Consider the following 26,233-nt stretch of genomic DNA (forward strand, 5'->3'; position numbering starts at 1 on the left):
GAAACTAAAGCCCAGAATGCTTAGGTAATTTACCAAGATACTCAGCTAATGGGAAGCAAAGCTAGAATTTGAATCCCAGCATTCTGATGATAGAAGCCATGCTCTTAACTATTCACCTACTGCCTCAATTCAGAAGTAAAAGACGCAGTTCTATTATTTTTCTTTCCTTTGTTTGGCTACGCCATGCAGCATATAGGAGCTCAGTTCCTGACCTGGAATCAAACCTGTACCCCCTGTACTGGGAGCACAGAGTCTTACCCACTGGACTGCCAGGAAAGTCCCATGGTCTTATCCTTAAGTGAGTGCACAATCTGGCAGGGAAAAGGTATAACTAAATATTAATATTATAATATTATGATAGTGTTATAAGGATAAAATGCATTTTGCTGTGGGAACTTAAACATGCGGTAACTAGGCCAGCCTGTGCTGCTAGAGCGGGGACAACTAAGCTGAGCCTTGAGTGAGCAGGTGTGGGCCAGAACAAAAGTGGGGAGCTTGGGAGAGGAGAAGGTCGCCAGTCAGCAGAGATGGCTATGCTGAGGTCTGGCAGTGAGAGAGAGTGCATGTGTTAAGGAGCAACACCTGCAGAGTTTTTTGTTTTTGTATTTTTTTTTAACATAGAGGTGGTTTTTTAAAATTGTGGTTAAATACACGTAAAATAAAATTTGCTGTGTTATTAATTTTAAGTATACAATTCAGTGTTGTGGAACCATCATGATTATCCATTTCCAGAACTTTTTTATCAGTCCACACTGAAACTGTCTGCCCAATAAACCATTGCTCCCCATTGCTCCAGTCCGCCAGTCCCTGGTGTCTTCTGGTTGACTTTCTGTCTCTGAGTTTGCCTAGTCTAGATGCCTCGTGTAAGTGCGTTCGTATAATGTTTGTCCTTTTGTGTCTGGCTTACTTCACTTAGCATAATATTGTCAAAGTTTGTCCATGTCGTAGAATGTATCAGAAGTTCATTCCTTTTTAAGGCTGAAGGATACTCACTCTTATGTATATACTGCATTTTGTCTATCCATCCATCTTTTGAAGGATGTCTGGGTTGTTTCCATCTTTTGACTACAGTGCATAGCTGTGGCCACAAACATTGGTATACACGCATCTCTGTGAGTCCCTCCTTTCAATTCTCTTGGATGTATACCTAGGAGTGGAACTGCTGGGTCATATAGTCCATATAGGGGAAGAGTAGGAGGAAGGAGTAGAAAGAGGAGGAAAGAGGTGGCAAGGTCTTGATTGTCATCAGCTCTCCACAGCCTGCAGCCCAGCCCTTGGCAAGAATGGAGAGCCGCCTGGCATGGAGGGAGCCCTGCAGTTGGCCAAGTCACACCCATTTGATGTGAAGCCCCTTTCTCTGGCTTATTTGCTGTTACTTATTAGTAAACTTTTTAAAATTTTATTTTTTTAATTGAAGTTAAATTGATTTACAGTATCATGTTAGATCCAAGTGTACAGCAGAATGATTCAGTTTTATATATATATTCTTTTTCAGATGCTTTTCCATTATAGGTTATCACAAAATATTGAGCATGGTTCCCTGTGCCATACAGTAGGTCCTCGTTGATTATTTTATATATAGTAGTATGTATATGTTCCTCCCAACTTCCTAATTTATCCCTCGCCACTCCCTTTCTCCTTTGGTAGCCATTAGTTTGTTTTCTATGTCTGTGATTCTGTTTCTGTTTTATAAATAAGTTCACTTGCATCATATTTTAGATTCCACATATAAGTGACATCATATAGTATTTGTCTCTGACTTAACTTCACTTAATATGATAATCTCTAGGTCCATCCATGTTGCTGCAAATGGCATTATTTCTTTTTTATGGCTGAGTAATATTCCATTGTGTATATATGTACCATATCTTTATCCACTTATCTGTTAATGGACATTCAAGTTGCTTCCATGTCTTGGCTATTATAAAGAGTGCTGCAGTGAACATTGCTGCTGCTGCTAAGTCGCTTCAGTCGTGTCCAACCCTGTGCGACCCCATAGACGGCAGCCCACCAGGCTCCCCCGTCCCTGGGATTTTCCAGGCAAGAACGCTGGAGTGGGTTGCCATTTCCTTCTCGAATGCATGAAAGTGGAAAGTGAAAGTGAAATCGCTCAGTCGTGTCTGACTCGTAGCGACCCCATGGACTGTAGCCTACCAGGCTCCTCAGTCCACGGGATTCTCCAGGCGAAAGTACCGGTTGGGGTGCATGAAAAACTGTCTTTTTGAATTAGTTTTCATCTTTTCCAGATATATACTCAAGAGGGACATCAGTGGGCCAAGTGGTAACTCTAGTTTTAGTTTTTAAAGGAATCTTCATACTATTCTCCATCATGACTGTACCAATTATATTCCCACCAACAGAGTAGAGGGTTCCCTTTTCTCCATACCTTCTTTAGCATTTATTATTTGTAGACTTTTTAATATGGCCTTTCTGACTGGTGTGAGGTGACACCCCATTATAGTTTTGGTGTGCATTTCTCTAATAATTAGTGATGTTGAGCATCTTTTCATGTGGGCTTTTAGCCACCTGTCTGTCTTTGGAGAAATGTCTGTTTAGATCTTCTGCCCATATTTTGATTAGGTTGTTTGTTTTTGTGATATTGAGCTGTATGAGCGGTTTGTATATTTTGGAGATTAATCCCTGTTGGTTGCACTATATGCACTATCTGCAAATATTTTCTCTCCTTCTGTAGGTTGTCTTTTTGTTTTGTTTTTGGTTTCCTTTGTTGTACAAAAACTTTTAAGTTTAATTAGGTTCTATTTGTTTCTTTTTGTTTTTATTTCCAGTACTCTAGGAGACAGATCCAAAAAAATATTGCTGCAATTTAGGTCAAAGAGCATTCTGCCCATATTTTCCTCTAGGACTTTTATAGTTAGTGTTCAGTCTTACATTTATTAATAGTTCTTTAATCCCTTTTGAGTTTATTTTTCTGTTTAGTGTTAGAGAATGTTCTAATTTCATTCTTTTCCATGTAGCTGTCCAGTTTCCCTAGCACGACTTTTTCCAAATACAGTTTTTATTAATTACTTGTGGTTCTGCCGGGTCTTCACTGCTGCAAGGTTTCTTTCTGTAGTTGTGATGGCGGGCTGCCCTCTATTGTGGTCCGGGGGCTTGTCACTGCAGTGCTTCTCTGCTTGTGATGCACAGGCTTGCTTCAGCAGTTGCAAGTCCCGGGCCCTAGAGCACAGGCTCAGTTGTGGCACACAGGCTTAGTTGCTCTGAGGTGCCATGTGGGATCTTCCCGGACCAGGGATCGAACCTGCGTCTCCTGCATTGGCGGGCAGATTCTTTACCACTGAGCCACCAGGGAACTCCCCTAGCACCACTTACTGAAGAGACTGCCTTTTCTTCATTGTATATTCTTGACTCCTTTGTCATAGGTAAATTGACCCTAGATGCATGGTTTTATTTCTGGACATTAGTAGACTTTTTAGTATGAAGCCCATGGATCTCAGACACACAGAAATTCACAGATGTAAGTAAAATGTAGAGACTGAAGGACCTTGGACTTCATCTGCTCTGCTCTCTCACTTTGCAGATGTGAGCACACCAAGGTCCTGGTAGGTTATCTAATTCACCCAGGGCTACACAGCTGGCTAGTGGAGAAGCCAATAAAGAGGCGCACCTGCTTTAAGAATATCACTTCTTTGCCTTTGGCCACAGGATCTGATTTAAGACTCAGTTTCTCCCTTGATTCTGTGCTTCTGCCTGTCCCACAAGATCCTGTTCAAGCAGTGCATCCCTTGTTTAGTCACCTGTGACCCATGTGTAAAACTCATTGCCTCCCTTGGGCCACTTTGTAATCGATTTGCTCTTCTGGGATTCTTACCTGCCATGTTGCAATTATCTGCTTTATTTACTTTATTGTTTATTGTTGGCTTTGTTGGTCTTCACTGCTGCGTGGGCTTTTGTCTGGCTGTGGCGAGTGGGGGCTCCCCTCCAGCTGCAGTGCGCAGGCTGCGCGTTGCAGTGGCCACCCTTGTTGTGGAGTGCAGCCCCTCGGGCAGGTGGGCTCGGTAGTCGCAGTTCCTGGGCTCTAGAGAACAGGCTGCACAGTTGTGGCGCACGAACGTCATTGCTCTGTGACATGTGGGGTCTTCCCGGATCAGGGATTGAACCTACGTCTCCTGCATTGGCAGGTGGGTTCTTTACCACTGAGTCACCAGGGAAGCCCCCAATTATCTGCTTTATTATCATTCTCTTCTATCAGACATTAAAGCCAGAGGCTTCTCTCTCCTGCCTCTAAGCCTCTAACTTGGGGATTAGCTTCATAAATATTTGTTGAAAGAATAAATTACTGAATGTTTTTTAGTCAGTTTATCCCATAAGTTTCTTTATTAAGCATATCAAGGGATTTTGGATCTTAATTACCAAGGTTGCTACATTATCTGCTATAGACAGACCTTTCATGCCCCACTTTTGTATACCTGCTTAAGAAATAAATTCTTCATTGCTTTTTAAAAATTTATTCTTTGTGTGCATTAGCTTCTTGTAACAAGTTTGTTTAGTCACCTTCATGAACGTGTTCATATGCATATTTCATTGTAAAAAATAAGATTTTTAAAGATAACAAATGCTCAATTTCAGCGTATTATTGGAAATGTTAACTAGTGAAAGTTTAGTACAATAAACAATTAAAATACACTTTAAATATTCAAAAATTCTTATTTCCTACTATGTGTAACATTGTGTGATGATGAGGAGGAAGGTTTTATCTAAGTTATATGAAATATACAATAATAAGGGTTCAAGCATGTTTATATTTATTACCTAATATTTCTTTTTTTTCTGTTCCTGATGTCAAAACTCTTGTTTTACCCTATGTTAGTATTCACTTGGACTCTGCCTATCTCTGGTCTTTCTTCCTGATCCCAGAAGCTGTCTAGTACATTCTGAATAATTTTCTTCAGATACTTATTTGATCATATGGGTGGCTCAGTGGTAAGAATCCACCTGCCAGTGCAGGAATCACAGGAGATGCAGGTTGGATCCCTGGGTTAGGAAAATCCCCTGGAGGAAGAAATGGCCACCCACTCCAGTATTCTTGCCTGGGAAATCCTATGGACAGAGGAACCTGGTAGGTTGCAGACCACGGGGTCACAAAGAGCAGGAAACAGCTGAGCACACACACACACATGCATTGCTGAAAAATGTCCCATCATTGCCCAAGGGAAAACAAGATTGTTCTTAACTCTTGTCCAAATTTACGGCTTAATGACCTGGACCCAACTTGTCTGGGATGTAGGCGAGACTGTGGTAGGTTCTAATACCATTTTTGCCACTTCTAACCCTTTGACTTTGGTAAGTCACTTAACCTCCCAGTGTCTCAGTTTACTCCTCTGTAAAATGGGACCATAGGGTATCAGTTTCATAGGCAATTGTGAGACTAAAATGAATTTATATATAGTAATCTTAGAATGATGCCTAATCCATTGGCATTGATTGTTATTATCCTTGTTGCTAGTACCACATTTCTCCCCTTTATCAGACTCTCTGCAGCGGGGCCCTCAAACTGGATTCAGCCTACAGACATGTTAATTTATTATACAGAATAATTTATTTCTGTTTGAATTAGTTGCCATTATATAAAAATCAAAATTTTTATGTAAAAATCCAGATTTCTGTCTGGTCCCCCCAAAATGTAAAATGTGTAAATAATAGATTAAATATGAAAGGAAGGTCAGCTTCTCAGGTCCAGCCTTCCCTTCATTCCTGACCCACCTGTGCAGTGAAGCGTGGCCAGAGGAAGGCCAAAGAAAGGATGGGAGGTTGCAGACCTGGCAGAGTGACTGCTCATCCTTTCTTTCAGCTGGCTCTTACTTCCTCCTCTCTGAGAAAAGGACATGATCAGAGGAGAACTTCCCTGGATTCTCACTGTCACATCAACCCCTGTTCATCATATGTCCTTGTGCTCTGCCTTCCTACTCTTGGCCATAAATGTGCTGCAGTTGAAATCTCCTACTGTGTGTGAGCCACTCAAGTGTACTGCTACCATAAGTCTCCCCCCCTTACATCGTTAATATTTCTCTTTCTACATAATGATTCCCATCCTTTACAAAGCCTGCTCCTGTCTTAAAACATGTTTTCTCGATCCACTTCCTTTACCAACTCCCCCCTTTCTTTGCTCTTGGATGCTCCTCCGTGCAGGGCAGCAAAGGAGACACAGATGTAAAAAACAGACTTTTGGACTCAGTGGGAGAAGGAGAGGGTGGGATGATTTGAGAGAATAGCGTTTAAACATATATATCACCGCATGTAAAATGGGGAAGCAGTGTGAGTTTGCTGTGTGATGGAGGGCGCACAAAGCTGGTGCTGACAACCTGGGGGGCCACGGTGGGGAGGGAGGTGGGGGGGGACACATGGATACCTGTGGCCAACTCGTATTGATGTGTGGCAGAAATCATCACAGTATTGTAAAGTAATTACCCTCCAATTAAAGTAAATATATCAACAGACGAATGGATAAGGAAGCTGTGGTACATATACACAATGGAATATTACTCAGCCATTAAAAAGAATACATTTGAATCAGTTCTATTGAGATGGATGAAACTGGAGCCCATTATATAGAGTGAAGTAAGCCAGAAAGAAAAACACCAATACAGTATACTAATGCATATATATGGAATTTGAAAGATGGTAACGACAACCCTATATGCGAGACAGAATAAGAGACACAGATGCATAGAACAGTCTTATGGACTCCGAGGGAGAAGGTGAGGGTGGGACGTTCTGAGAGCATAGCACTGAAACATGTATGTTATCATATGTGAAACAGAACACCATTCCAGGTTCGATGCATGAGACAAATGCTCAGGGCTGGGGCAATGGGATGACCCAGAGGGATGGGATGGGGAGGGAGGTGGGAGGGGGGTTCAGGATGGGGAACACATGTAAACCCATGGCTGATTCATGTCAATGTATGGCCAAAGCCACTACAATAATGTAAAGTAATTAGCCCCCAACTAAAATAAATAAATTTATTTTAAAAAAATAAAAAATAAAAACCTTGAAAGGGTTGTTGCTAGTTCAGCACCTGCCTCTCTCTCGTACACTCGCTGTACCCAGCCTCCCTCCCCTCCTCCTGCTCCTCAACTCACCCCACTGTCCCACCAAAGCCTCTCTCCCAGCTCTGCAGCACCGCTCCACTCCACCCAGCCGTCATGCTGATCTGGCCTCAGCACCTGCACACACGGTCCTGCCTCTTCCTCGATGTACTTTCTTCACCTCCAGCAAACCCAGACTCCCACGTTTTTACACTTCTTGGTCCTTCTTCTGGTTTCTCCTTTTCTCCTGGCTTCTTTACATCAGAGGACTCAGGGCTCAGTCCTCACTCAGATCTTCTCTGGCCACTTTGTGGTTTTACTCTAGTTTCCTGGCTTCGAATACTGTTTATATGCCAAGAACTCCCAAATGTGTTTCTCCATCTCAGCTTTCATCCCAGCGCCAAGACTTGTGTGTGATTGTTTACTCAGTGTCACTGCTTGGTCACTTAATAGATTTCCCAAGATGGACATGCCCAGAGCCAGATTCCTGGTTTTCACCCACGGGCTCCATAAAAACCCTTTCCCTTCCCGGAGCCTTTCTCTGGTCAGCTCATGGCAACTTCATGCTTCTGATTCCACAGGCCAAAAACTTCAGAGTCACCTGCGTCTAGCTGATTTGGTCTCTGTGACGTCTCTGAATTCCTTCCCAGGTACCTCATTCCAGCCTCACAGGCCTCCTGACGTTCCTCTACCAGCCCAGGCTCGCCCTGTCCCCAGACACCTGTGGGCAAATCCCTTCCCATTTTGCAGTCTTTGCTCCAGTGATGCCTTTTGAATAAGACCAATTCTGTCACTATTTAAAATTGCAGTGTTTTCCCACTGTGGTATCCCTCCACCAGAGGTGCTTTTTTTCCATAACATTTGTCATCTTCTAAGCTCCTGTGTAATTTATTGGGTTTTTTTAGGTCTATTATTGTCCGTGTCCTCTGCAAGAACATAAACTCTACAAGGAAGCACCTAGGACAGTATCTAAAATTAGTAGACAATCAATAAATACTTGTTTGATAATTGTGTTCTTTTGCCAAAATATATTATGATTTAATTGTTAAATTTATTTTAGATAAGTTATTCTAGTGATTTAAAAATATTCATGCCATGGATATTGGGTTTTTTAAATTTATTTGTAATTGGAGAATGATTGCTTTACAATACTGCGTTGATTTCTGCCATACAACAGTGTGTATCAGCCATAAGTATACATATATCCTCTCTCTCTTGAACCTCCTCCCACTCCCCCCTCCCACCCCCCTAGGTTTTCACAGAGCACTGGGTTGAGCTCCCTGTGTTATACGGCAACTTTCCACTAGCTATCTGTTTTATACATAGTGATGTATGTATTTCAATGCTACTCTCTAAATTTGCTCCATCCTCTCCTTCCCTCACTGTGTCCACAAGTCTGTTCTCTGTCTCTATTCCTGCCCTGCAAATAAGTTCATCAGTACCATTTCCATCAGTTCAGCTCGGTTGCTCAGTCGTGTCTGACTCTTTGCGACCCCATGAACCGCAGCACGCCAGGCCTCCCTGTCCATCACCAACTCCCGGAGTCCAGCCAAACCCATGTCCATTGAGTCGGTGATACCATCCAGCCATCTCATCCTCTGTCATCCCCTTCTCCTCCTGCCCTCAATCTTTCCCAGCATCAAGGTCTTTTCAAATGAGTCAGCTCTTCGCATTAGGTGGCCAAAGTATTGGAATTTCAGCTTCAGCATCAGTCCTTCCAATGAACACCCAGGACTGACCTCCTTTAGGATGGACTTGTTGGATCTCCTTGCAGTCCAAGGGACTCTCAAGAGTCTTCTCCAACACCACAGTTCAAAAGCATCAATTCTTCTGTGCTCAGCTTTCTTTATAGTCCAACTCTCACATCCACACATGACCACTGGAAAAACCATAGCCTTGACTAGACGGATGTTTGTTGGCAAAGTAATGTCTCTGCTTTTCAATATGCTGTCTAGGTTGGTCATAACTTTCCTCCCAAGGAATAAGCATCTTTTAATTTCATGGCTGCAATCACAATCTTCAGTGATTTTGGAGCCCAGAAAAATAAAGTCAGCCACTGTTTCCACTGTTTCCCCATCTATTGTTTTAATACTCATGCATGCTATGAAAAAAATATTTTGGTCAGGAAACTTGGTGTATTTTAAAAATAGATTGAGGTGTTTTTAAACATTTTTTCTATTATAAATAGAATTTTAATTTCTAAATTGAATTACAAGTTAAGGAGGAGAACATGGTCAAACGGAATTGTATTTGACACAGTATAAGTAGCTGATATGAAATGGTATACAAATGCTTACCTTTCTCATAACAGATGTATTGATAGAGGATGAAGAGGAAATTTTATTCTTATGTTTTGTGTCTTTGCTTTACTTTTCTCATTGAATCTAAATACCTCTCAAATCTGTGAGCGGCTGTATTAATACCATGCTTACAGAAAATAATAATTTAAAATCTTTTACATTTTTGCAATATTTAGTGTCTTATTTTACAAGAAACTATAGTGTGCCTAGAGTATGCTGCTGCTGCTAAGTCATGTCAGTCGTGTCCGACTCTGTGTGACTCCATAGATGGCAGCCCACCAGGCTCCAGTCCCTGGGATTCTCCAGGCAAGATTATTGGAGTGGGTTGCCATTTCCTTCTCCAGTGCATGAAAGAGAAAAGTGAAAGTGAAGTTGCTCAGTCGTGTCCGACTCTTCGCGACCCTATGGACTGTAGCCCACCAGGCTCCTCCGTCCATGGGATTTCCCAGGCAAGAGTACTGAAGTGGGTTGCCATTGCCTTCTCTGCCTAGAGTATAGATCATAAAATTATACAGTGCTCCTTTTTATTTTTTAGAAATCATGAAGCTTTACAAATAAGGCAGTGCATTACCTAGATGTGCCTTTATAAATATTTAAATATACAGGGCAGATTTTAAGTCCGCATCATTGAACATTCCAGGCAATGCCAGTCCTCGGTACATCCGCTGCACCACGTACTGTTTCCCCTGCACGTCAGATATGGCCAAGCAAGCTCAGATCCCGTTAGCTGCCATCATCAAGCCCTTTGCCATGATCCCTTCAAATGAGGTAAGTGATGAAAATAGAAATTCAATAATTTAATAACTCTAAAATTCCTCTTTTGTCATTATTTTCCTGTATACTTTTCTGTATCGTAAACAGAAAACTGGAGCATGAAAAACATGTAGTCATTCAATTCATTAAGTAAACCAAAATCTGATAGCTGATGAGAACCGGCCATGTAGCACAGGGAATTCTGCTTGGTGCTCTGTGGTGACCTAAATGGGAAGAAAACCCGAAACAAGGGTATATGTGTGTGTATATGTACATATATGTATATAGCTGACTCACTTGGCTGTGCCACAGAAACTAACACAACATTATGAAGCAACTAAACTCCAATTTTTAAAAAGTAAGTTTAAGAAGAAAAAGAAAAAAATCTGATAAACTGTGTTTTTTTGGCATCCTGTATTCCAAACACAGATGGGCTAGGTCACTTTTTGGCCTGTTGTAACAATGCACATAGGCTGTAGCCTGCCAGACTCCTCCGTCCATGGAATTCTCCAAGGAAGAATACTGGAGTGGGTAGCCAGCTGTTCCCTTCTCCAGGGGATCTTCCTAAACCAGGGGTCAAACCCAGGTCTCCTGTGTTGCAGGCAGATTCTTTACCAGCTGAGCTACCAGGGAAGCCCCTGGTTTCTGTCATTGGAAAAGTCCCTGATGCTGGGAAAGATTGAGGACAGAAGGAGAAGAAGGTGTCAGAGAATGAGATGGTCTGATGGCATCACTGATGCAATGGACATGAACTTGGGCAAACTTTGGGAGATGGTGAGGGACAGAGAAGCCTGGCATGCTCAGTCCATGGGATTGCAAAGAGTCGGACACAGCTGGTGACTCAACAACAGCAACAGCAATGCACATATACAGGAGATATGGACTGTCAGAAAATGACAAACACCCAAACCTCTCGGGAGGTCTTTATGCCCTCGCTCAGTACTGCAGCATCTAGGTGCTCTGGTAAAAGGAAGATAATGCAGCATGAGGTCCTACATCAGCTTTACTAATCACTGGGCCAAGATGCTCATAAACCCCTGTCTAAACTCAGCAGGATTAGAAAGCATGAGGTAGATCAATCTGTATCTTTCAGCTGAGAAAGGTGTACCCAATTTATAGTTGCTATGCTGTATGCTATGCTCGGTTGCTTCAGTCATGTCTGACTCTTTGCTACCTGTAGCCCACCAGGCTCCTCTCATGGAGTGTTCTAGACAAGAATACTGGAGTGGGTTGCCATTTCCTCCTCCAGGGGATCTTCCTGACCCAGGGATCGAACCCATGTCTCCTGCACTGGCAGGTGGTTTCTTTACTACTGAGCCACCTGGGAAGCCCCGAGTTTATAGTTAAGTGGCGACAAAGATAAGTGGTATATAGTTAAGATCTCTGATATGAGGATGCTGTTAGTGGGTCCTGGGATTAGGACATCCACTCTATGTAGCTGCCATTCCTGCTTTTGTTGCCCCTGAGTGGTGGATGCCCACGTGCACATGGAGACAGACACAAGGTCTTGTAGCAAAGCTGGTCAGGTGGGAGCTGAAGGAAAGCCTTACTTGGACTGGAGCTTTGACTGTAACCTGCTTGCAGTGGTCCAGTAAATTAGGCTGAGCTCTGGATTCCTTTTGCCCTCTAAAAGCTGAAGCATAGATGCTTTTCCCAAGTTAAACCTGACCTTGGCTCTGATCCTGTGAGATCGCTGACCTGATGCTTACCTAGTAGCACCTGAGCGAGAAGTAGAGCCTCTCTAAGAGAGAACAAACCTGTACTGTTTCTTGGGTTGTCACACCAGCTGGGACGGGGGGGTAAAGTGACCTGCGAAGGGGTAGGGCTGCTATATGACCCCTCAGAGAAGGAAGAAAGAGTAGAGAGACAGTGTCCACGTGCAGAGTGGCTTCCATCCCTTTTGAGATGTCCGCTCAGTCTTTTTATGGGTGCAGCAGAATGCCACCATCTCTTCTGAGAGCACAGTGAACTGGGTTAGAGTTGGGCATAGAAGAGGCACTGGGTTGTTCCCGGAAGCCGGTCTTACATGCAGTTATGGTCTCATAGTTGTAAATTGAGAAGTACATTCAGTATTTGCTTATTTTAAGGATGGTGTCTTCTGTGATGGTCCCAGAAATTTAATATAATGCTCCTAAGTGGAAGTGGAAGTGTTAGTTGCTCAGTCATGTCCAACTCTTTGTGACCCCATGGACTGTAGCCACCAGGCTCCTCTGTCCATGGGATTTCCCAGGCAAGAATACTGGAGTAGATTGCCATTTCCTTCTCCAGGGGATTTTCCTGACCCAGGGATCAAACCCACATCTCCCTAGTCTCCTGCATTGCAGGTGAATTCTTTACCACTATGCCACCTAGGAAGCCCCATCAATTTATCTTCTCGCAATTTATCTTCTCGTTTAGTGATGGACATCTGGCTATTTCTGCTTTTTGGCTTTTGTGAATAAAGTGGCTTCTATAAATATTCTAGTACAAGTGTTTCTTTGGACACGTATTCATTTCTCTTGGATTAATACCTGTGAGTAGATTGCTGGCTGATGGGGATACATGTTTATCTAGGTTTATAAGAAACTGCCAGACCATTTTCCAAAGTGGTTATATGATTTTGTAGTCTTTTCAACACAGTATCAAAGTTCCAGTTGCTCTGCATTCTCTCCAACCTTTGGTATTGTCGTCTTTTTAATTTTAGCAGTTCTGACTGCTGTGTAGTAGTATCTGTGAGAGAGATTTCTTAAATTTTAATCTTGATCCTTGAACAAAATTTAAAGTGTTAGTGAATAATACAGCAGTGTACATGCACCATCATTAACAAATGTTAATGTTTTATCGTATTTGCTTAAGATAATTTTCTAAGAATTCAAGCTTCATAGGATATCTCCTCTTCCCTCCCACTCTAGGCACAAACACTAATGAATTTGGTGTGTATCCTTCCTATACATGTGGATTTTATGTATTTGACTTCATATACATGTGTCCATAACAATATGTAGTATTTTTTGCTTTTTAATGAATCAATTACTTTTAAATAGGTAAAATGTAAACATTCAAAAGATGAAAATGATATACAGTGAAAAAGGTTCCTTCCTACCCCTCCGCCCTACCCTGACAATTTTTACTCATTCTTTGTGATTCCTTCTAGAAGTAAATATGCATATATCAGCATATCAATATCCGTCCTTTAAAAACTAAATATATAAATGATGGTATAGCATACTATCACCCCTCCACCCCTCCACCGGCTGGATGAAAGTCTGGATCACCGAGGACTTAGGCCTTAGGGAGCCTCCCTCTTGCGGTTTCCGTGACACCCTCCTGCTGTATCTTTTCCGGCCTCACAGGGAGGGAACATTTTAGTTCCTTTTGTTATCATCCTGACTTCTAATACTGGGGCTCATTAAGGCTTGAGTTTGGGGTTTCGTCTTTTTTTTTTCTCTTCCTTTTTTATTTTTTAAAGTATGAAAATATGATAACGCATTTATAGGAGACTTGGAAAATACAGAACAAGGTTACATATAGTTCCACTATATATTGAAATTATTCTTTTAAGTAGATAAATTAAGATTTTTAGTTGGAGTTTCAATATCAAACTCTCAAAAATTAATAGAGTGAATATACAGAAAAGTAGAAAGATATAGTAGACCTGAAAAGCACCATGAACCAATTCAACATAATTAATATTTATACAATTTTCACACAGCAGTAGGATAAATGGGAGACACTGGAGTATATCCAGGGACATAAAACAAGTGCAAAAATTTCATGGTCTAAAGGTATTGAAATCATGCAGAGTCTGTTCTCTTATCACTGTGGAGTTACATTAAAAATCAGTATCAAAAGATATTTGAAAATAGCTCGGGGTCTCCCCTTTTTTCTCTTATACTCTGTATCTCCCCAAAGACTAAGTATCATCTGTAACAGTTACTGATGAGAATGATAATAGTCATAACTTATAAAGCACTTAGTGAGCACAGTTAGAAATTTTTTAATATATGTTCATTTAGTTAATTCTCACATCAGCCTACTTATTTTTCCATTTTTGATATAAGGAAACTGAGGCACAGAGTTAGATATCTCTTAAGATCAGTAGCTAACAAATGTTACCGAAGACCAGTGGCTACTAAGTAGCAGAGCTGGGATTTCAAGCCTGTGGTCAGAAGCCAGGACCTTAACTCTAAGTCACTATACTATTGCTCTCCTTCATTCATTGCTACATCTGTAGCCCCGCCTTCACATACCCAAATGCCTTTTAGAATCTCTCCTTGGGTACCTCTTAGAACCCTCAAACTTAACATGTTCAAAAGTGAATTTCTGCTCTCTGCACCCTAAACCTGTTAATTCTTCCACATATCCATAAATGGCACTATCATTTATTTAGTTCATGTCAGAAGCCCAAAGCTAAACAGTTATAGTTAATAATAGAAAATAAGGGGTATGCTGATTTTTCAAACATATTTATTTATTTGACTGCACCAGATCTTAGTTGTGGCATGTGGGATCTAGTTCCCTGACTGGGGATTGAACCTGGACCCCCTGGATTGGGAGCATGGAGTCTTAGCCACTGGACCACCAGCGAGTTCCTGATGTTTTATATTTATAACCTGTAATCAAGGAAATAAGTTTTAAAGTTTGTTTCTTGAAGGAAAATGGATTGCATGAATACTGTTATCCTTCTTCTGAACACCATCCTAATTTCTTTTCCTCTAGAAGAAATGACCTGCTTATTTTTAGTTATAGGAAAAGTTTAGGATTTTATTCCTTATCTAATATTGCCACTCTTGCTGCAATTTAAAAAAAGATATTCTTCAATATACCCTGATTTGGCATCTATCACAAGGATTTATTTAATATAGCTTTTTTTTTTTAAGTCAGTTCTGTTGTTTGACAGAACCTTTAAAGCATGTCATTGTGTTAGCAACGGACTATAAAAATAAACCTAACCCAAGTAGTTACTACCCGACAATGTTCCCCGTGAGCATTTGCTTTGGAGATGTATGCTATTTCCAAGCGCATATCTGTGTCATCTTTGTTTAGTATTTCATGCTCCTTACCATAAATTTTAACTTTTTTGGTATTTGTTTTAAGTAAAACCCATTACTATATTTAATATAATTAAATATGAGGTATTTATTCAGCAAAAGTAATCAGTTATCTTGTAGGCTATTTTGCTTAGTAACCTGTGAATTTATTTTTGATGTTGTATTTTAAGAACTAATGTAGAAATGGTAGATTTCTGGCAAAAATTATACTTAGTTATTCATTTTCTTTAAAATAGGAAATTTTACATTTTGAACAAGTACGTATATCATCTAATTATACATGAAATTAAATAATTTCACCTATAAAACAGCAGAAGCTTTTATTCCATTTGGGAATAGATTCAGGAATATCTGTGTAATTTTCTTAGATTAGAAATGGATATAATAGTCAAAGTAATTTTCCTTTCTTATTGATTTAGTTTAATCAGATAATTTTTTTATCCAAGACTTGAAACTTCACTTTATTTATAATCAACTATTAACTCTATAGGAACTTAGCTGGACTTTAGGGACACAGAGAAAAACAAGACCAGTTATTCTTGTTTAAAACAGGTAGGAAATCTGGGACATAATTAATTTTTGTACAGTGTGAAAAAGTGGGAATTATTCTTTGGAGTTCAGGTTCAGGAAAATTGTACCTTAGTTATGACTTAATGTTGTGAAAGTGCTTCACTCAATATGCCAGCAAATTTGGAAACCTCAGCAGTGGCCACAGGACTGGAATGGGTCAGTTTTCATTCCAATCCCAAAGGAAGGCAATGCCAAAGAATGCTCAAACTACTGCACAGTTGCACTCATCTCACACACTAGCAAAGGAATGCTCAAAATTCTCCAAGCCAGGCTTCAACAGTACGTGAACCGTGAACTTCCAGTTGTTCAAGCCGGATTGAGAAAAGGCAGAGGAACCAGAGATCAAATTGCCAACATCCGTTGGATGATCGAAAAAGCAAGAGAGTTCCAGAAAAATATCTATTTCTGCTTTATTAACTACATCAAGACCTTTGTGTGGATCACTACAAACTGTGGAAAATTCTTCGAGAGCTGGGAATACCAGACCACCTGACCTGCCTCCTGAGAAATCTGTATGCAGGTCAAGAAGCAACAATTAGAACTGGACATGAAACAACAGACTGGTTCCAAATAGGAAAAGGAGTACGTCAAGGCTGTATATTGCCACCCTGCTTATTTAACTTATATGCAGAGTACATCATGAGAAACGCTGGACTGCAGGAAGCACAAGCTGGAATCAAGATTGCCGGGAGAAATATCAGTAACCTCAGATATGCAGATGACACTACCCTTATGGCAGAAAGTGAAGAAGAATGAAAGAGCCTCTTGATGAAGGTGAAGGAGGAGAGTGAAAAAGTTGGCATAAAACTCACCATTCAGAAAACTAAGATCATGGCATCTGGTGCCATCACTTCATGGCAAATAGATGGGGAAACAATTGAAACAGTGAGAGACTGTATTTTTGGAGACTCCAAAATCACTGCAGATGGTGACTGCAGCCATGAAATTAAAAGACACTTACTCCTTGGAAGAAAAGCTATGACCAACCTAGACAGCTTATTAAAAAGCAGAGACATTACTTTGCCAACAAAGGTCCATCTAGTCAAAGCTATGGTTTTTCCAGTAGTCACGTATGGATGTGAGAGTTGGACTATAAAGAAAGCTGAGCACCGCAGAATTGATGCTTTTGAACTGTGGTGTTGGAGAAGACTCTTGAGAGTCCCTTGGGCTACATGGAGATCCAACCAGTCCATCCTAAAGGAGATCAGTCCTGAATATTCATTGGAAGGACTGATGCTGAAACTGAAACTCTAATACTTTGGCTACCTGATGCAAAGAACCGATTCATTGGAAAAGACCCTGATGCTGGGAAAGATTGAAGGCAGGAGGAGAAGGGGATGAAGAGGATTAACTGGTTGGATGGCATCACTGACGTGGTGGACATGAGTTTGAGTAGGCTCTGGGAGTTGGTGATGGACAGGAAAGCCTAGTGTGCTGCAGTCCATGGGGTTGCAAAGAGTTGAACACGACTGAGTGACTGACCTGAACTGAACTGAGTATGACTTAATGGATAAGGAAGTTTGTACTGTTATTCAGTTCAGTCAGTTCAGTCGCTCAGTCGTGTCCGACTCTTTGCGACCCCATGAATCGCAGCACGCCAGGCCGCCCTGTTCATCACCAACTCCGTAAGTCTACCCAAACCCATGTCCATTGAGTCAGTGATGCCATCCAGCCATCTCATCCTCTGTTGTCCCCTTCTCCTCCTGCCTCCAACCCTTCCCAGCATTAGAGTCTTTTCCAATGAGTCAACTCTTCTCATGAGGTGGCCAAAGTATTGGAGTTTCAGCTTCAACATCAGTCCTTCCAAAGAACACCCAGGACTGATCTCCTTTAGGATGGACTGGTTGGATCTCCTTGCAGTCCAAGGGACTCTCAAGAGTCTTCTCCAACACCACAGTTCAAAAGCATCAATTCTTCGGCGCTCAGCTTTCTTCACCATCCAACTCTCACATCCATACGTGACTACTGGAAAAACCATAGCCTTGACTAGATGGACCTTTGTTGGCAAAGTAATGTCTCTGCTTTTAAATATGCTATCTAGGTTGGTCATAACCTTCCTTCCAAGGAGTAAGCATCTTTTAATTTCATGGCTGCAATCACCAGCAGTGATTTTGGAGCCCCCAAAAATAAAGTCTGACACCATTTCCACTCTTTCCCCATCTATTTCCCATGAAGTGATGGGACCAGATGCCATCCATGATCTTAGTATTCTGAACGTTTAGCTTTAAGCCAACTTTTTCACTCTCCTCTTTCACTTCCATCAAGAGGCTCTTTAGTTCTTCTTCACTTTCTGCCATAAGGGTTGTGTCATCTGCATATCTGAGGTTATTGATATTTCCCTCAGCAATCTTGATTCCAGCTTGTGTTTCTTCCAGCCCAGCATTTCTCATGATGTACTCTGCATGTAAGTTAAATAAGCAGGGTGACAATATACAGCCTTGACGTACTCCTTTTCCTATTTGGAACCAGTCTGTTGTTGCATGTCCAGTTCTAACTGTTGCTTCCTGACCTGCATACAGGTTTCTCAAGATACAGGTCAGATGGTCTGGTATTCCCATCTCTTTCATAATTTTCCACAGTTTATTGTGATCCACACAGTCAAAGGCTTTGGCATAGTCAATAAAGCAGAAATAGATGTTCTTCTGGAACTCTCTTGCTTTTTCGATGATCCAGAGGATGTTGGCAATTTGATCTCTGGTTCCTCTGCCTTTTCTAAAACCAGTTTGAATATCTGGAAGTTCACGGTTCACGTATTGCTGAAGCCTGGCTTGGAGAATTTTGAGCATTACTTTACTAGCGTGTGAGATGAGTGCAATTGTGCAGTAGTTTGAACATTCTTTGGCATTGCCTTTCTTTGGGATTGAAATGAAAACTGACCTTTTCCAGTCCTGTGGCCACTGCTGAGTTTTCCAGATTTGCTGGCATATTGAGTGCAGCACTTTCATGGCATCACCTTTCAGGATTTGAAATAGCTCAACTGGAATTCCATCACCTCCACTAGCTTTGTTTGTAGTGATGCTTTCTAAGGCCCACTTGACTTCACATTCCAGGATGTCTGGCTCTACGTGAGTGATCACACCATCGTGATTATCTGGGTCATGAAGATCTTTTTTGTACAGTTCTTCTGTGTATTCTTGCCACCTCTTCTTAATATCTTCTGCTTCTGTTAGGTCCATACCATTTCTGTCCTTTATCGAGCCCATCTTTGCATGAAATGTTCCCTTGGTACTGTTATTAAATAGTTTAAATTATTTTCTTTCATGATTGTTCATAGTCTGATAGATTTGGTGGATATGAAGAGTAAGCCTTTGGAAAGAAAAAGGGTTGGATGTCAGTGAACTGACAAATGGGGTTAACGAAAAAGGGAAAGACTGTCAGAGAATAAATGAACACCAGCACATTACATCCACATCCATCACCTACAGAAGACATTGCTTGGTCATGCACTAGCCTCAGCCAGTCTTGCTGGCATGAGTTGGCAGAGTTTTGGCAGAGTTTCCACTGCTGTTTAATCCATCAAAGGAAAGAAAATCTGCTTCAGTCTCATAGTTTGTGTGTCAACTTTTTAAAACGTAGCCAGCAGCTTGGGAAACAGGTGTTATCCGAGTTTTATAGATGCAGAAGTTCTACAGGTTATGGGGCAATTAAAATCATACAGTAAAATCATTGCTAATAAGTAACGCTGTGGAAATCAAGGTTCCAGATTCCAAGTTCTTTCAGCAATATCTGGCTCACTGAGGTTTTATTTACTAAACACATAAAATAACATTCCTTTTTCTTGTTGGCAGAGAGTCTCTTGCTCCTGCAAACTTGTGGGTTATCTTGACATGTCTGCCTTAGACCTCTTTTCTTGAAGTCTCTTTATTTCAAGTTACTGGTTAGTGCTCCTTGAAGGCAAAGACCATCTAGAATGCGGCAGTGGGCTGGGCATGCCGTAGAGGTCCTGGCCGAACAAATGACTTCTCCTGAGGGTTGGACAGACATTTAAAAGATAAAGACAAACCAAACTGCAGAACAGTGGCTGAGTTCTCTAGGTATGTTAGTGTTCTAACAAACTCTGTGAATACAGAAAATAAAATCATTTGAGAGATTGTCGATGTATTCTATCACCTATTAATGTGATAGCAGTATATTCTGTCATACTAATGAGAGAGGTTATATTTCATTTTAAAGAGCAGAGCATAAAAGTAAGGAGGAAGACTATGTTAATAATTTAATTGTCTTTTTAATTTTTGCTTGTGCTGGGCCTCTTTCTGTAGCTGTGACGAGCGGGGTCGGCTCTTCCTTGCAGTGTGCGGGCTTCTCTTTTTGCCCTGCGCAGGCTCTCGGCGCAGGAGCTTGGATGGCTGCAGCATACAGGTGCAGTGGTTGTAGCTCCCAGGCTCTGGAGCACAGGCGGAGCAGCTGTGGAGTGCGGGCTTAGTTGCTCCACGGCACGTGGAATCTTCCATCAGGGAGCAAACCCGTGGCCCCTGCACAGGCGGGTGGATTCTTATCCTCTCTACCACTGGCGAAGTCCTAGGAAGAATTTTTGATCACATAAAGATATTTGAGAAACCATGGTAAAAAACTGTCTACTTTCTCCAAAGCACAATAGATAGTAACCATTATGTGGGACACTGGGCCAGGAAGCAGGAAATGACTTTAGGTCTGTGCTGTGCCTTGTGTTGTGACCCTAAGCTTCCATTCCCAAGCAGGAGAAGCCTGGTTCTGATGTTCTGTAAATCTAGAAGGCTAATGTCTACCTTCCTTTTCCATGTATTTGTCACACATCCTGTATGTTATTAGGAATTCATGTGAACATATTGCACAACCCAATCCAAAGGGGTTTCATCAATATTATACTTTTAGTATAAGAAACCTATAGTATATTATTTACTTAAAAAGTACATGAAGATTGTGAAACTGTGCGTTTTTATATCTAACCCCAATTTAGCTAGCTTTAGTGATAAATATGCTCTGAAATGAAACTGATTACTGCATAAGACTGTATCCTTTAAAGAACTTAAAGACTTATATCTTATATTATTTTAAAATGAAAGCTTCAAAAGCCTGAATCTATTTTTAACATGTGCATTATAATCTTAAATTGTTTGCTTTAATGCAGTATTTTAAACGTATTAACATAGAACTTTACTCATGTAGAAATAGAATTATGAATATAAGATTTAAAATATTTAATGTATAAAGTTACTTTAGAAGCTGAATCTTATCCCTTAAGGATTTTGGCCACTGTTTGTATACCGCCATGAGAGAGTACTGTGGAAAAAGCTCGGCAGCTGGAGACCAGAATGGTGCCCTTTAGAATGGTGTCACAGTGGACACACAGAGCTGTAACACTTGTCAGCGCAAAGGTTGCTAGAACCCTATTTTAAGTTACGGTTTACAAAGTTAAATACACCAAGCTCATGTTTTCAATCTTGAAATTATTCATATAAATATTTCTTTTATTAAATGGAGAATTATGTTGGGAGAAACAAGAAGAAAAGAGAAAGCATTCTTCCTTAGTGTGATTTTCAGTGACTCCATATGTGGGTTTTATGACCTTTGGTGCCTGGCAACTGCGTGTTGTGGTTGTTGAGTCACTCAGTCATGTTCGACTTTTTGCAACCCCATGGACTGCAGCACACTGGGCTTCCCTGTCCTTCACTATCTCCCAGAGTTTGCTCAAACTCATGTCCATGATGATGGACATGAGTCGATGATGTCATCCAACATGTGTCACCCCCTTTTCCTCTTACTTTCAATCTTTCCCAGCGTCTTTTCCAATGAGTCTGCTTTTCCCTCAGGTGGGCAAAGTATAGGAACTTCAGCTTCAGCATCAGTCCTTCCAGTGAATATTCAGGGTTGATTTCCTTTAAGATTGGCTGGTTTGATCTCCTTGCTGTCCAAGTGACTCTCAAGAGTCTTCTCCAGCACCACAGTTCGAAAGCATCAGTTCTTTGGTGCTCAATTTCTTTACGGTCCAGCTCTCACATCAGTACATGACTACTGGAAAAACCATAGCTTTGACTATATGGAACTTTGTTGGCAAAGTAATGTTTCTGCTTTTTAATTTACTGTCGAAGTTCATCATAGGAACAAGGAGCAAGCATCTTTTAAATTCATGGCTGCAGTCACTGTCTACAGTGATTTTGGAGCCCAAGAAAATAAAGTCTGTCACTGTTTCCATTTTGTCCCCATCTATTTGCCATGAAGTGATGGGACCAGATGCCATGATCTTAGATTTTTGAATGTTGAGTTTTAAGCCAATTTTTTCGCTCTCCTCTTTAACCTTCATCAAGAGGCTCTTCAATTCCTCTTCACTTTCTGCCATTAAGGTGGTATCATCTGCATATCTGAGGGTATTGATAGTTTTCCCAGCAATATTGATTCCATCTTGAGCTTCATCCAGCTTGGCATTTCGCATGATGTACTCTGCATATTAGTTAAATAAGCAGGGTAACAGTATACAGCCTTGTCACACTCCTTTCCAAATTTGGAACCAGTCTGTTTCATGTCTGATTCTGTTGCTTCTTGACCTGCATACAGATTTCTCAGAAGGCAGGTAGTGTGGTCTGGTATTCCCATCTCTTTAAGAATTTTCCAGTTTGTTGTGATCCGCAAAGGCTTTAGTGTAGTCAATGAAGCAGAAGTAAATATTTTTTGGAATTCTCTTGCATTTTCTATGATCCAGCAAATGTTGGCAGTTTGATCTCTGGTTCCTCTGCCTTTTCTAAATCCAGCTTATACATCTGGAAATTCTCATTTCACGGACTATTGAAGCCTAGCTTGAAGGGTTTTGAGCATTACTTTGCTAGCATGTGAAGTGAGTGCAATTGTGTGGTAGTTTGAACATTCTTTGGCATTGCCCTTCTTTGAGATTGGGATGAAAACTGACCTTTTACAGTCCTGTGGCCACTGCTGAGGTTTCCAAATTTGCTGGCATATTGAGCGCAGCACTTTAACAGCATCATCTTTTAAGATTTGAAATAGCCCAGCTGGAATTCCATCACCCCCACTGTCTTTGAAGCCCACTTGACTTCACACTCCAGGATGTCTGCTTCTAGGTGACTGATCACACCATGGTGGTTATCTGGGTCATTGAGACTTTTTTTGGACAGTTCTGTATATTCTTGCCACCTCTTCTTAATATCTTCCGCCTCTCTTGGTTCCATACTGTTCCTGTTTCTTTATTGTGCCCATCTTTGCATGAAATATTCCCTTCATATGTACAGTATCCAAGACCAGGATCCCTGGGTGTGGAACACCGGGCATCCACAAAGAGCCACCACAGTTGAGGAAGTATTTTAGAGCCTCTCACTATCATTTTTATCAATTCTAAGACCTGCATTTTCTCACATTTTAACATTTCTAAAATAGGAGTATGTCTTACTAACAGTGACTTTTTAGCATTATGTCATGATAAGTTGGAAGCTTTGATGGGATTTTAGAATCATTGAAATACATTTATGTGTTTATGATTTCTAACACCAGTTATGTTTTGTAGGTATTTAGATAATACTGAGACTTGGAGTTTACATAGTTGATGTGTCTTCTCAGTGGTAAAGTATGAGAAAGTAAAAAATTTAAAGATTTTTATTTGAAAGTTTCCTGAGTAACAAGTTCTCACTGAATAAAAGGCTAAAAAAATTTTTTAAATAAAGTCCTGTTTTTAAGGAAGGAAGAAATAGAAAGCCTGTGCAACCCTGTAATTTGGAATTGTTTCATGGAATACTTGAAAATGACACCTGAGTTTGCCTGATGCATGAGTGATTGGGGAGTGATTCTCTGGCAGGAGGTGAGCATCATATGGGTAATGTGGTACGGGCAGGAGTTTGGGTGTCAAATGAAGTTGGGTGCACAATCTGACCTTGAAAAATTTTCCATAACATTTTTGAACCTCACTTTTCTCATAAAATTATAGCACCACTTAACACTTAATTTAAAAATAAGCTGGTATGAGAAATGGGTATCTTTATCATTAGTTACCATTGTTTGCTGTACAGTATTAAATTCTTCTTTGGAAAATTTCATTTAATCCACCATTCATTGATTTGGGGTGTCTACTATGTGCAAGGAAGAGAAATATGAAAACTGCAGTAACTTACATTCACCTGCAGTGTACGCATCTAAGGGAGATACTGTCAAACCCCTCCAGTGATTCTAATTACCTGTCTCACGTAAGCAGAACAAACTGATATGGATGCCACAACTTGTGTTCATGTAAGAAGGAAAGAGCTGCTCATTTACGTTTTCTAAAAGAAATGCTGCATGGTCTCTGTTATTTGATATTATATTTGCTATGTTCTATTGTTTACTATTCAAATGAAAAACACCCACCATTATAATTATATAAACATTTCTGTAGCTTTTGTTTTTTCATAAGGTGCCTCATGGGCACTTGCTGGAATAATTTTCCCTCACCCTGCTCCACACTATCCTGCCCTTTTAGCCTAGTTAATTCCTATTCACCTTTTAAATTTCAGTTCAGGGTCACCTCCTCAGGAGAGCTTTCCAGAATTCCCCACATTATACTCCCTGGAGCTCTGTACTATGTATCACAGTTTGCAATTTTGTATTTATGTTTTTGATTCCTGCTTTTCTCCCATTAGATTCCATGAGGGTAGGGACCACCTGTAATTTTTTCTCACTATTTCATTTCCCAAGACCTAAAACAGTTCCTGAGAAATTTTTGTACCAAATAAATATTTAATTTGATAGTTTCATTACATGATATCATTTGTGTGGAAGTAAATTGGAGTTTTGAGACTAGGTAATTTGATGAGTTTGCTGACTTAAAAAAAGCGCACAATATGAGAATTATGAGTTAAGTTTTATTTGGGAGCAAAATAAGGACCAAAGCCTGGGAGACAGCATTTCATATACCTCTGAGAAACTGCTTCAAAGAGATGGAAGGAAGGCCAGTGTATATGTGATTTTGGTGAAGGGGGAGTACATGAATCAAGCCCGTGTTTTTGTGCAGCAGGTTTCTGCCAGTCTAGTGAAGGTGTCTGCCAGTCTAGTGACGGCGTCTGCTAGTCACGTGGAGCAGTTGTCACCATGAAGAATTTTAGCGCTCTTTTAGATACGAGGAGATATAAGAAGTGAGCCCATGGCTCCTGAAAATACCTCTCTGAAGGCCTGTTCTGCTGGCTTTTCCCAGAGCACAGAGCGCCTCTTTTCTGCTCTCCACCTTGGACTCCTTTCCAGGGGTGTTGATGTTAGCAGCTGCAGCAGCACAATTTAATTCTTGTAGAGGTAGATGGCAGGTGCCAATTTGGAGGTGACAAGATTTTCTATGCTCAAACCCTTACGGAGCACCTACTTTATGTAGAAATGCTGCATTTGGTACTAAACAAGTTCCAAGGTAATTTAAGAAGGAGCTGACAATCTAGGAGCCAGATTGTGCCAACTAGGATAACAACTGCTTAAAAAATTTTGTAAGGTTAGCTCAGGTTTCACTTTATGCTCCCTGCAGTGTTTCTTTTCATATCATCTCACTATAAAGTGAGGATGTGTGTGTATGTCTGTGTATGGGGTGGGGAGGGAGGATAAATGAGACATGTTGAAAAGAGAAGATTAAAATCTTTACAGTGTTATTCATTGGGAAAATAAGAGCCTGTTTGACTTTCTTGAACAATATGTCTGCAAAATACAGAAAGAGAACAGAAGAGCCAATGGTATGGTAAAACAGAAGTGCCGTAATAATAAACTCGAGTGTATGGAGATATCATGGAATTCATCTACTGCAGAGTTCACTCTTCTTAATCCAGAACTGAACTTCTGGAGGTATACTGACATATGTCATAGTCTTTAACATGGGAATGAGATTTAAATTTCTTTTTGTTTGCTACATTCCGTACTGTCTTCTCTTCCATAGTTTAAAAAGTTTTGAAAAACTCGTTTATCTAAATACTTCAAACTTACAATTTCATCTACATTTCTCATTTTCCTATAGAGAAAGGATAGACTATTAGCTCATATTTATCAGTTTTTATTACTTACTTGATAAATTAATGAACAATCATCTTTCTTCTCCTTCCAGCTCACTGTTCATGTATAATAAATATATAAATGTATTTATTTCTCCAGTTGCTTTCAAATTAGTCACATACATTTTTTAAATTAAAATTTTCTTAACTTTTTTTTACAACCCTGTTTTCAAGTCTTACCTACAAATGGCTTTTGTCTATTTGCCCGATCAAATTAACTCACAAAAGATGATTTGCTGCATCACGTGGAAGTAGACTGGCCAGTGCACGGGGCTGCCTTCCAATGGTGACACTGACAGCAGCTCAGACTGTATGAATCTTGGAGTCCTGTATTTTTTCCCCACTCTAAAAGCAGTTCATATAAAAAGCTTCAGATAATCTTGGATAAATATAGAGCTTCTGTAGGTGTAAACTGTGAAAAGAAAAATGGTAATTTGACTTTTGTGATATCCTTATATACAGAGTTAGTTATATAAGTGTATAATCACATATGGATGTTAGGAATTTTTCAATTGTTTTGTACATAATGAGGACAATAATACATTGTTATGTGATATGAT

At 40.5% G+C, this 26,233-nt stretch overlaps 1 protein-coding gene across 15 annotated transcripts in view; it reads left to right on the plus strand.

The window, feature by feature from the left end:
- Positions 1–26,233, plus strand: part of SEC24D (SEC24 homolog D, COPII component) — a 120,265-nt gene that overhangs the window by 33,625 nt on the left and 60,407 nt on the right. For all 15 annotated transcript variants that reach the window (XM_081493360.1, XM_081493395.1, XM_081493351.1 and 12 more), the window contains one exon: positions 9,987–10,114. In XM_081493360.1, the coding sequence (XP_081349486.1) occupies positions 9,987–10,114 (128 nt within the window). The remainder of the gene's footprint in view (positions 1–9,986; positions 10,115–26,233) is intronic.

The sequence above is a fragment of the Giraffa tippelskirchi genome, chromosome 1 (genome assembly GCF_054371585.1).
Source record: "Giraffa tippelskirchi isolate mGirTip1 chromosome 1, T2T-mGirTip1v1.2.pri, whole genome shotgun sequence".
Lineage (NCBI taxonomy): Eukaryota > Metazoa > Chordata > Mammalia > Artiodactyla > Giraffidae > Giraffa > Giraffa tippelskirchi.